Source organism: Monodelphis domestica, chromosome 8, assembly GCF_027887165.1.
Source record: "Monodelphis domestica isolate mMonDom1 chromosome 8, mMonDom1.pri, whole genome shotgun sequence".
Taxonomy (NCBI): Eukaryota; Metazoa; Chordata; class Mammalia; order Didelphimorphia; family Didelphidae; genus Monodelphis; species Monodelphis domestica.
In genome coordinates, this window is record NC_077234.1 from 241,139,189 (window position 1) to 241,152,283 (window position 13,095).

Genomic DNA, 13,095 nt, shown 5'->3' on the forward strand with positions numbered 1-13,095 from the left:
ATTTTCCTATGCTTCAGGAGCCAAGTGGAATGTCCAATTAGCTTGCTTTATTACAGTCCTGACCACAAGACTTGTTATAAATTTAACCAATTTCTATTAGGAAAGGACTCTGTGCCAACAGTGATTCCATCATGCCATTTTCCTGAGAAGTCCGTTTCCCAGCAAGCAATAGCAATCCTTCTGGCAGATCTGTGCTTACAATTCATCAGGTGAACCATTGGGGAATTTTCCATAGGAACCAATTCCATAGTTATCAGGTGATATAGCCAGCACAATGGCTATAATTATAGCTGGGACACCTGGAAGAATGATGAAAAGAAATGAAAATGTAAGAAAAAAATTAGAACAAGGTTCTAATACACAAAATATGGAGAAAATAAAATAACATTACAATTTCCTTTCCCCCCCCCTTAAACCCTTACCTTCTGTCTTAGAATTGATACTAAGTATTGGTTCTAAGGCAGAGGAGCATTAAGGGCTAGGCAATTGGAATTAAGTGACTTGTCCAAAGTCACACAGCTGGGAAGTGTCTGAGGCCATATTTGAACCCAGGATCTTCTACTTCTAGGCTCTACCTACTTACTGAGCCATGTAGTACACATTTTCTTCTGAGGGTATCAAGAAGGGTCAAGGGTCATACAAACTGACCAGTACCAGAAGGTAAACTATAAGTGATGCATATTCAACAGAGATGTATTTGACAACAACCCAAAAGGAAATCTATAATGATACCACCAGGGGTTTCCAATGAACTGATCATGTTAGCCTGTTTGATTTCTGAACCTAACCCTTGGTAGTAGGAAGTTGTTTGTATCTATCCTCACAGAATGATATACTCCTCATTATCTGAATGAGACCACTTTTAGGAAAAAAAGAACATGGAACTATCTTTTGCCCTTGACTATCAGAAATATGGCTTTTGAAAAGAAGATTAGGGTGAGGACTAATGTGGATCACAATGATTTGTTTTCTCTTTGACTCCTGCCCCTCACCCCAAATTTTAAAAAAAGGACTATTTTTCCTTCTCAAAAAAACTCATACTACTTACTGAAATGACCAAGATAGTGTAGGGTCTTAAAGTTGGGCCATGGAAAGAACAGGAGTGTAACGAAGATAAAGAAGGCTGGATATTGAACTTGGAGAAGAGAAGGCTTGACAGGTAGGGGGCATGTTGATTAACAGGATATTATAAAAAGGAGTGGACTAGTTGTCAGACTTGAATTCTAATTCTGGCTTTGATTCTTTTCATTACAGTTGGTGAACTATGGGACAATGAGCAAATCATTTAAGCCACTAAGAACCATTTTTCTTATTCATAAAAATAAGGATGATAAGTTTTGCCCTTTTTACTTCACATGAATTTTGTGAGAGTCAACTGAAGTCATGCCAATCATAACTCACATATATGGTACCTTAGGGTTTCCAAAAGCAACTCTGGAAAATAAGTTGCATACGTATTGCACAATATCTCTGTTTTACAGATAGGGAAATTGAGGCTGATTGACTTGCTCAGTGTATACATTGTAATTACTTGAAACTGGATTGCCACCCAAACCCATTTTGCACTATAGCACTTCTTTTTTTTTTTTTTTTAATCCTTACCTTCTGTCTTAGAATGGACACTAAGTGTTGGTTCCAAGGTAGAAGAGTGATAAGGGCTAGGCAATCGGGGGTAAGCGATTTGCCTCTGTCATACTACTAGGAACACTCCTCTTAATGTATATTAAAGTGCTTTGAAAACAACAAAGCACCATACAAAAGTATTTTTTTTTTTTGGTTCAGTCATTTCAGTTCTGTTCAACTCTTAGGGACCCCATTTGGGGTTTTCTTGGCAAAGATCCTAGAGCGATTTGCCATTTCCTTCTCCAGTTCATTTTACAGATGAAGAACTGAGGTAAACAGGGTTAAGGGACTTGCCCAGAGTCACACAGCTAAGAAGTGTTTGAGGCCAGATTTGAGCTCATGAAGATGAAGGATTAATAGACAAATATTTGAAGAGCGATCATAAAAAGAAGGCTTAGGTGCGTCCTACTTGGATCTAGAAAGCAGATAGAGAATCAACGAATAAAAGCTTTATGGAGGAAGATTGTAGTTCAATATAACAAGGAACTTGTCCTGCAAATGCGGGCTACCTGAAAATGGAATGACTGTTTCATTACACATTGCGTTCTAATTCCTGCAGCTGTCCAAGCTGAAGATGACCATCTCTCACGGATGCTGTGCAGAAGATGGCTGCACTGGGTAAGGCCTTGTACAAAAAGACCTCAGAATTTCCTTTCAATCAAACAAAATCCTATTGTCTCTGGCCCATCATGGGTGCCAGACACACTTAGAGATGGTTTTCCAGTTGGTGATGCTTTCTTCACATCAGATCCTTTTGGCTCACTCACAAATAATAACAAGAGTAATAGTACCCGGCAAGTGCTTGCCACCTTAAATATACGTTCACATGGGCGTATATATTATATATGCACTTAGGTCAAGTTTTGGATAGAGACCACAGTTCAAAGACCTCACAGGATCTTCATTTGAGCTTGACTTCAACAAATAAATATACTCAGAGCTAATCCTGAAACTCCTTTTAAATTCTTTGAAAAAAACAAAACCCAAAGCTCAACTTCTGCCTTAGAATCAATACAAGTATCAGTTCCAAAGCAGTGTGACAGAGGAATGATCCAGAGACTTTGAGGGGCAGAGCCTGGAGGACATGCTGAAGTTTGCCTCCACATGGGGGAGGCTTGGAATCTGTGAGGGAAGAGGAGATTCCAGGGGGAGACAGTTGATCTCTCTCTTGCCCTAGAAAGCCATGATCAGAGATTTCTCTCCTGAGCCATACGAATCACTCAATGATCCTAATCACCATCCCATCCACCACCATCCCCCCAAGACACCAAGAGTTGTGGCAGAACCTGAGAAGAAGAAGATCCCACACAGCTCCTGTGACACCCTGAGTCTGGACATTGGCTCTGCTGTGCTAAGACCAGGGTCACCAAACTCTGAGCCTCTTAGAGACCAGGCTGGCAAGTCTGGGGGGAGGCAGAAAGAGATCTTTGACAGACAGGGACTTCCTTGCCCTCTTTCCTATACACTCCAACCTGCAGACATCTTGCTTATCTTACCCCAACCACCATTTGCTAGAATAAGGTGTCGTTATCTTAAGTTGACTTCCTTGTCATATTGAAGGGGGAGAGAGATGGTTTCTCTCTCTTTCCCCAAGGGGAAAGGTTCACCCTTTAATCAGTTATTAGAGGGGAGTAAAGGCAGGGTTAGTGGAGAAATATATTTGAAGAAGACTGAAGGGGGAATCCATCTCACCCTCCTACTTTCTGGGGTCATCAACTTTTTCTCCTTTATACCCAAACCAGCCCTCTGATAGAGCAAGAGTAGTAAGGGCTAGGAAACTGATATTAACTGACTCACCCAGGATCCCACAACTAGGAAGTGTCTGAGGTCACATCTGAATCCAGGGCTTCCTGACTCTATGTACTGAGACACCTAGCTGCCTCCATGCTACTACTCTTGAAAGAGGTGGGATATGGTTACTAAGAATCAGGGGATTTGATGGAAATGAGCAAAACATGCAGTCATTTGCTGTTACTTTCACCTGACTTTTTGATTGAATATGATATATTAATTTGAATATATTGATTTGATTGAATGTTTTGCTTTGAATTAATTGAATATAATGAAATTGAATATAATAATATTAATGATATTATATTAATAATACAACACTATAATAATTTGAATACATTGAATATTTTGATTAACTATAATTGAATTGAATATAATATGTTGAATATATTAATTAGCAATATTATAGTGCTTTAAGGGTTGCAAAGCACAACATTATTTTCTCACTCTATTCTGATAGTTGGGAGGTAGGTGCTAGTATTATCCTCATTTTATAGATGAGGAAACTGAGGCAGAAAAAGGTTCAGTGACTTGTTCAGGTTTATACAACTAATACAGCTACAAAGAAGAATTTGAACTCAGATCTTCTTGATTCCATGTCCAGCACTTCATACACTGTTCTACTTCTGGGGGATTTTGCAAAGAAAATCATACATACCCCAACCCACAATGCAGAACTTGAGTATATATTTCCGAATATAGGTATTAAACACTTTGACAAGAGCGAGGTACATATGGAAAGCTTCTAGACCCATCCAAGTGAATGAAACCAACAAGAAATAATGAAGAAATACTGCCACGGAGATACAGAGGCCACGAATGTTATACAAAGCAATCCATGAGTCCAGGAGAAACACTAGATTCAAGAGGAGTAGGGCAGCACATAGCTGGATGAGAATTTTGGAAGGATAGTCCCTCCGGATTTTTCTGGAAAAATAAAAAGGGAGAAAAATGGGTTAACATCTTTCTGCAAACCCTTTGTAAACATACAAGTCATTTTAGGTTCCCTTTGAAAACTCAGTCTCTTTCTTTTCATATAAAGAAAATGAGACCTCTCTATGACTCAATTTCCTCCCTTGGAAAAAGCAAATCTAAATAAAAAGAATGGCCCTGGCTAAGAGACAATGAGGAATCATCTTACATTTGTGGAAATTCAGTCTTTGGTATGTGCTATTCTGTCATCTAAATTAGATCAGTAGAGCTTGGGGAAGATTATTTAGAGTAAGCTTATTATTCTATAGTCACCAGATTTAGTACTAGAAGGGGTCTTAGAGGTCATCTCCAGAATTCTTGATCTTTTTTGCATCTTGGAACTCTTTCATGGTCTGATGAAGCCTAAAAGCCCCCTCCTCAGAATAACGTTTGTGCTCAGTTGTATTTCAGTCTTATCTGACTCATTATGGCCCCATTTGGGGTTTTCTTGACAACGATACTGGATCATTTTGCCATTTCCTTTCCAGTTCATTTTACAGAGAAAGAAACTGAGGCTAAGACAGAAAGTAAGGGTTTCCAGATAGTTTCTGACGTCTCTTCCAATTCTGAGATTCTGCTATATTGTGTTTTTGTTTCATATAAACATGGAGAAAAGTAATTTTAGACTATAAATAAAAACTGAGAATATAACTAAAGGCTACAGAAATAGTAAAACCACATCCTTTCAATCATAGCAATGTAATCTAATTCATTACATTAAAAATTTTGTGTTTGAAAAAGTAATGTGTGACCCTTGGCAACTCACTTAACTCTGCCTCCAAAATGTAAAAAGTAATGCTGATTAAAATCTTTCCAGGTAATGAAGAACTTTTTGACAAATTAGACTAAGAACTTTTCCAGGGATCATTGACAGGTCTATAATTCCATTCTGATGTCCAGATTTTTCCAATCTAAGAGCAGAACTGGAAATTAGTTTTTTTAAAATTAATTTTCCATTACATATTCAAAATCTGAATGCAAAGATTTATACTTAATATTACAATTAGGGAAAGTTTTGCATGGTAACTAGAGAACTGGCCTTAAGGCCAGGAGGACCTAATTTGGTGTCCTGCTTCTGAAACACATTGACTGCATGACTGATGGCGTAATCCTTGAATAATACTATCCTTATAGTTCCTTATAGTATCCTAAGTTATTGAGAAGATACCAGTCTACCCTAGTAGACAGACTTTCCTCATCTAGAAACTTTTGGTTTTATTCATTTGTTTCATTCATGTCTGATTCTTCATGACCCCCTTTTGGAATTTTCTTCTTAAAGATTCTGGAATGGATTGCCATTTCCTTCTCCAGCCCATTTTATAGATGAGGAAACTGAGGCAAACAGGGTTAAAAGACTTGTCCAGGGTCACACAGCTAGTAAGTGTCATTTGAACTAATGAAGGTAACACTTCCTGACTCCAAGCCTGGCACTCTATCCTCTGCACCACCCAGCTGCCAATCACCTAGAAATTACTTATATAAATGAAATGAGAGGTCTAGTTGCAATCTCTACTATTCCTGAACTCCCTACCTTTCTTTTCTCCCACTGATCTCTCCCACTGAAGGAAATGTTTTTGAAGTTCTTCAAGTAAAATTATGCATAAGATTAAGATGTAAAAACATTCAGTTTAATGTTTTCCTAAAAATCTATCCAAAATAATTACCTATTTAATGAAATTTGTTATTCCTGCTGTCCTGGCACACTAAACTCTCTCCTTTCTATTATTCAATAGGACACATATATATTATGTATATTATATATATATATATATATATATATATAAGCTCCTGAAATGCCATATCTATTTCAAGAAACATTCTTTAATAAACTAGAAAATACTGATGTATAGCTCCTAATGTGCAACTTCCCTCATATGTCACATAGTTTTCCACTAAATTCACTTAATTTTTTTGCATCAAATATTCTTAGAAGAAACATCAAAGATCTCTATTACTTCCTCACAGTAGTAGTTACATATGGTATTGTATGTTTTCTATTTTTTATATATTTTATATATAATATACATATTATATATATATTTCTATTTTTTCCATTATTTTATCCAACCTAAAAATCCTTAGTTCCATCACCCTATCCTTGTATGACTTTAAAGTTCCCCGATAAACAATTCTTGGATATGTTCCAGGTTTTCTAGGTTTTTCTTAAACTGCAACAGCTAGAGCAGAGCTCAATACTCTGGATATAGTCTGACAAAGGCTGAATATGTTGGGACTATCAACTCTCTTTTTCTGGACAAGATATTTCTATTAATTTGTATTCATTGTTGTTTTTTCTAGTTGCCATTCCAAATCTTGGCTTTTTTGGAAGTTGAGATCCACTGAAGTTCTCAGGTTTTTTTTAAACAAAAATTGCTCTCTAGCTAGATTTCCCCTATTTTTTACTTTTGTGATGATGATTTTAATTTAAGTGCAAGGATTTACTTAAATATCTAATGAATTTCATCTGAATCTTCCTATCATGACATTCTATCAAAATAATTTTGGATCCTGATTTCATCATTCAATATAAAAGTCGGGTTCCTTTTTAGTTTTGTATTACCTACTAATTGGGTAAGGAGAAAGATGGCTTTCATGCATTTATCCGAAGCACTCTTCTGAGAGATCTCCATTATTCTATTAGTGAGCACACTCTGGGTTAGGCCATTCAAACTCTTCTGAATTCTATCTATATTATCATATTAACACACATCTTTCCATTTTTTCCCCATTTGACACAAATTCTTCACTTAATCCAATTTGTGTTTTTAATAACTATATTGTTACTATTCCTCTTAGATTTTAAGTTTGCAGGAGGAGAAAATGAAGAAGGCCTCTTGTTTGTTGAATGAATTCTCTGTAACAAGCATAAAGACAAGGGGCACAGCGAATGGACAGGTTTGGGCTGCAGGGATTGTGATATGAATGAATGGAAGAAATATCTGAATTGATGAGCTTACAGATTCATTGGGGCATTTAAGTATACACTGAACTCTCTTTATGTGGTACTTAGCATAGCATCACACACATTTTGAGAATGTCAGTAATATCCTGATGAATCATAATTCCAGTTTAAGGGGAAGAATACTCACTCAAAGGCTATGTAGGTTACCAGAGTAACTGAAAGAAAAATCGCAGACAATCCACAGCCAATGTAGGTGATGAACGTAAGAATCAGCATCTGGATAGGTGGTAAGGGTGTTCTGGATAAGTCCTAAAAAAATTAAGATTAAAAACTTATGTATATTTATGTATATATATTTAAATATATGCATATATTTAAGTAAAGAAAATCATCTTTTTAAAAAAAGCATTTACACCTTGCTTTTACATTTAGAAAGTATTTTAGATATGTTATATAGTTTTGATCCTCAGAACAATCCTGTGAGGTAGGTACTATCATCTTCCCATTTTACAGATGATGAAAATGAGGTTGAGAGAAGTTAAGTAATTTATCCAAAGATACATAGCTATTAAGTGTCTGAGGTAGGATTTAAGCTCAGATCTTCTTGATTCTAAATCCAGCATTCTATTTATTTTATCACCTAGCTGCCTCTACCAAATGTTCATAACAAAATAAAAGATGGGTTCTCAATTGCCTCATGATTATTATAATTTAATTTAGTATTTTTACAGCATTCTTAGCTATTTTCCAGACACTAATTCATCAGTAGAGTGGATAGAAATGGTGCCAAGAAGACATGAGTTTGAATTGAACCTCAGACAATTACTAGCTGTGTGACTCTGAGCAAGCCACTTAACTTCTGTGTGCCTCAGTTTTCTCATTTGTAAAATGACAATAATACATGCACCTATTTCAAAGGGTTGTAGTGAGGATCAAATGAGATAATAGAAGTAAAAGTTCTTTGCAGACCTTAAAGTACAGTGTAAATACTAGCCATTAAAAATACATATATATATACAATTAACATAAACCTCTATTTATGTAGGTAAAAAGTTGTAATAATCAAAACAGATGTGTATTCTGTGTTCTATTTTCATTAGCTCAAAAGAATTACCCAGTTTAACATTCAGTTATGTTTGTTCATTAAGACATTTATTGGGATCCTCTATAGCTTGCGATCTATTTATTAGCATGTAGCCTTTACATTACCAGCAGAACGCCAAAGCTTGTAAGGTGGTTGCAGGAGCACACTGTTTCATTCATTCTCTTGTCTTTCACTGTGCAGCCTTCAGAGGACCACCCTCCTCTGCCACCTGTTAGCAATGGAAAGAATGCGTGTCCTATCAATGGGACCAATGGATGTATGTGAGCGAGGGCAGGGGATGGGTAACAGCAAAACCTACCATTTCTACTCAGGTCCCAAAAGGCACATTTTACAGTGAAGTTATCCTACAGGGGAGAAATAAGAGACTGCGTTACAAACATGACATAAGAGAAGTTGGTGAGCAAATAATTTGGGGAAAAGGCCTGCGGGATTTACCCTTTCTCATTCTTCTAATGCCTGATCTTTAGAGGAAGAGTTCTCATCTAAGGCTTCGGTCTAGAAGCAAATGGACCCACCATTCTCTTAAGCTAGTACTGACTGCGCCCTCATCTGATCTCCTAGTACTTTGGACAGTAGTGCTTTTAGTCACTTACGGTATTTTAGTTTGGGTATTTGTGGACATTGTATAGTGCCGCTGCTAGTTTGTAAAGTCCTTGTTTTTTCCCCCAAATTTTGAGCATAATGTATAATATATAACAGAGAAAGGAACAGTGGTGATGGGGAGTGAGAAAGAGGTCGAGAAGGAAGGGAAGAAGGGAGAGTAGGAGGAAGAGACAGAAAGAGAGGGAAGGAGGAAGAAGGGGAAAGAGAGAGAGAAAGAGAGAGGGGAGAAGAAATGAAAAAGAGAGAGAAGAAAAGAGGAAAGAGTTAGAGAGAAAGGAGAGAGAACACTAATCACATATTTTGTGCCAGAAACTGCTGAGTTCCTTCAAGAAGTTTATATTTAAGTAGCAGGAAGATAACATATAACAGGGAAAACCCAGAACAGTCATAATGAGAAGCATGGATTTGGAAATAGTGTTCACGAAGTTCCTGGAAAGCTCGATTCTGGAAGGATAAGGTAAAAAGTTCTCCTCCTATCAGGTAGCTTCATGGGCAATGCCGAGGCTTTTGATAAATATTTCTTGAATGAATTAATGGATGAAAAAATGGTGGTAGAAAGGAAGTGCTTCCCACACTATTCTGACTAGCCTGACTAACCCTTCAGATGAATTCCAGTTCTTGTCCCTCTTTGGTAGCTGACATCTTCCTAGGTTAAGTCCACTAAAAAGAAAGTTGTCAGTAGAAAACCATATGAGCGATTTACCTGATTAGGACTTGTATTCTGTAGAGTAACAGTCACATTTGCTGTCAAGTCTCTGATCGTTAGATTAGCCACACTTGAAGATATAACATAGCTTATCAGAGAGAGATTCTTGAGTGAAGGGTCCTAAAGTACCAAAAAAAGTCATCAAGTGATCGAGGGGAAAATCATTAGACCTGTAGCATGGTAGAGCTTCAAGAGTCCTTTGACCTCACTGGCCACACTCCAGAGTGAGACTTCAGCAGATAAATATGTAATTGGAAATGCTTAACAAAAGAAAGAAAAGTACAAGAGAGCACAGATAATGTTATGTGGTTTTCTAAGTCAACATATGATCCACAGGGATCCTTAGCGAGGATTTTGAAGCCCCTGTTTCTACTTGAAGGTGACTTCACTGGCCTACTCTGGAGAAAACCAAAGTCTGGAGACAACGGAATTGCTCCAAGTCACACCATTAGTGGCAGAACTGGAACCAAATCCCAGATTTTCTGATTTACAGTTTAGAGCTCTATTCATTACAAAAGGTCATCTCCCCACATTAGAAATTATATTAAGCAATTAAAAAATAAATGTTTTATTGCCTGAGTTTTAAAAGGAAACCAATTGAGAAATCAAGATAAATAATATGCATAGTATCTTTTTAATAGTCATTTTATTCACAGTGAGTTTGGGAATATTTAAACGAAACAGAAGAAACTAGCAGAAAACTTACTTGGAACAAGGTAGGTGTCTCAAAAAAGTTGAACTGGATTCGAGATGCCATCTCTGACTCTTCAGCAGATAAATTGTCTAACAGCTGGGTGGGGAGATTAATGATACCAATGCTATTTTCAGGAGCTTGAGTATCCAAAGTAACCTGAAAACCAACCAAGAGACATGTGATGGATTTCTGGAGACAATTTAAGGAGAAAGGTGAAGGTCTGAAGTCGGAAGCGTGGGGACGAACACATTGGTGAAAATAAGCTAATGACATTTGATTAGACAACGGGACTGGAAAGGGGGCAGGTTGTGAATATTTAGAATATTTATTTATTTATATTTAGAATATTTAGAATATAGAATATATAGAATAGAATATATTTAGAATATTTAGAAGTCAAGTAGAGGAGTTAATATATTTGATCCTAGAGGTTATAATGAGCTACTGGCATGTATTCAACAGGAGAGCAACATATTATAGGAAGTTATGGGGAAATAACCTTGGCTGTTGCATAATGGATGGAGAAGCACTTGAGGCAATCCAGTTAAGAGGCTATTGCAATAATATAGGCAAAAGATAATGAGGATCTGAAACAGCGCCTGTGTGAAGAGTGAGATAAGGATACCTACAAGAGATGTTAAAGAGACAGGAATGACATAATTTGGCAATTAATGAGATATGGGGGATGAATAAGAGAGAGAAGTCAAAGAGGACACCAAGATTTCAGTGGCCAGGGTTGGAGGTGCCTTTGACAGTAATGGGAAAGTTAGGAAGAGGGATGAGTTTAAGAAGAAAGGTAAATGTGAGTTTGAGATAATTCTCACATATATAATTTGAAAAGTCTAAGAGGGTTTTAGCAAGGTAGGACTTGAGTTCAGGAGAAAGACCAGTGATAGATCATTATCTGTGGAGATCATCATTAAATCCATGAGAGGTAATAAAATCACTAAATGAGAAGATCTAGAGTACAAAGAGAAGAGAAGCCAGGGCAGAGATTTAGGGTACACCAATAGTTAGTGGGTATGACTTAGATGATGATTCATCAAAGGAGATGGAGAAGTCAAACAGGTAGAAGGAGAAACAGTCAGTCAATGAACATTTATTAAGTACCTACTATATGCCAAGCACTGTGTTAAGTGCTGAAGATACGAAGATAAAAATAATAATAATTTAAAAAGAAACAAAGATAAAAGAGAGTCCTTGCTTTCAAGGAGCTCACAATTTAATGGGGGAGACATGCAAACAATTATGTACAAATAAGCTACACACAGGATATGTTGAAAATAATCAATAGGTTTCAATGTTTTGGTAGAAATATGAGGCAAGGTACTCAGCTGAAAGATTAAGTAGAAGAGATGCAATGGAAAATTTGAGAGAGAAGATTTGGAATAATGGCTGTGTTGAGTGGGACAAGACATCGAATGAATGAAAAAACATTAAGTAAGTAAGCATTTTGCCATCAAGTGCTGGGCATACAATTTTTACAAAGTCTTTGCCCTCAGGAAGATTGGGTGCTTTGTTCTAGAGAGGTAAAAAACAGGAAATGGGGGTCACCAGGCATGTAATAAGATGGCCAAGTTGGATGGCTGGATAGGATATAAAGCTAAAGTATTGGTCTAGTGCCTAGGCCCATGCACTAGATATCATTGGTTAAATACCCTAGTTTTCATACATTATTGAAGCAATGAATGAGATTAAGCTCTAGGGTTACAAAATAGATTCACTTTGCCAGGGACTTCAATATGTCTAAGTTAAAACCAATGATGTCTCAACTAAGTCACAGTTTGGTTGTCAACTATCTTACTAGAGGGAGTTCCAAACCAGACATTCCATACAGGCACAAAATCACAGACTTTTCAACTGTTTGCATATGGGAGACAAAAGAAAACCATCAAAAATAGAAAAGACCAAAGGAATACTTTAATGTTAACCGGGAACATAGTATAGCTAAGGGAAGCTGGTAAATGACTATTGGACAAATTCTCTTTGCAGGCATCAGTGGTGGTGACTTTTTAAACTTCTTTTTTTAAAAAATGATGATGAGGGGGCAGCTGGGTAGCTCAGTGGATTGAGAGCTAGTCCTAGAGATGGGAGGTCCTAGGTTCAAATCTGGCCTCAGAAACTTCCAAGCTGTGTGACCCTGGGCAAGTCACTTGACCCCCATTGCCTAGCCCTTACCACTCTTCTGCCTTGGAGTCAATATTGACTCCAAGACGGAAGGTAAGGGTTTAAAAAATGATGATGAATCTGAGAGGTAAAATGTCAAATAACAGTTTTTGCAAATAAGGGGTTCTGAGACCAAGATTCATCAGGTCATGAACAAACTTTGCATGTACTCTAATCTAAGTGGGAATGACTGTCTCTTCCCTCCCTAACCTTAATATGTCCCTTCCCCACACGCCATAATCAAAGAAGTATTATCATCAAATATTGTGTGATAAAATAGCTCAAATTGTATTGAAATAAAAATTGTGCTGAAATAAAACAACTTAAAATGTTTCCACATTCTTTACCTGGAGATCTGAAGGATCTTGGGCAGCAAAAGTCGTTTTGGTGAAGGTGCTGGCATTGGTCTTGACCACTGCCAGAGCCAAAGAAGGTGAGGTGAAACTGATGGTCTTATTTGAAAAGTTCAGTTTCAAGCCAATATCATCCACCACTTTTAACAACCTATCATGGAAGAGGAGACAGTTTAAAAT

At 37.1% G+C, this 13,095-nt stretch overlaps 1 protein-coding gene across 2 annotated transcripts in view; it reads right to left on the reverse strand.

Moving 5' to 3' along the window:
- Positions 1–13,095, reverse strand: part of ADGRG2 (adhesion G protein-coupled receptor G2) — a 178,984-nt gene that overhangs the window by 11,416 nt on the left and 154,473 nt on the right. For both annotated transcript variants that reach the window (XM_007500817.3, XM_056808693.1), the window contains 8 exons: positions 12,910–13,066; positions 10,409–10,552; positions 9,700–9,822; positions 8,692–8,737; positions 8,498–8,601; positions 7,476–7,597; positions 4,073–4,341; positions 200–299 (listed from right to left, as the gene is read on the reverse strand). In XM_007500817.3, coding sequence (XP_007500879.1) covers positions 200–299; positions 4,073–4,341; positions 7,476–7,597; positions 8,498–8,601; positions 8,692–8,737; positions 9,700–9,822; positions 10,409–10,552; positions 12,910–13,066 — 1,065 coding nt within the window. The remainder of the gene's footprint in view (positions 1–199; positions 300–4,072; positions 4,342–7,475; positions 7,598–8,497; positions 8,602–8,691; positions 8,738–9,699; positions 9,823–10,408; positions 10,553–12,909; positions 13,067–13,095) is intronic.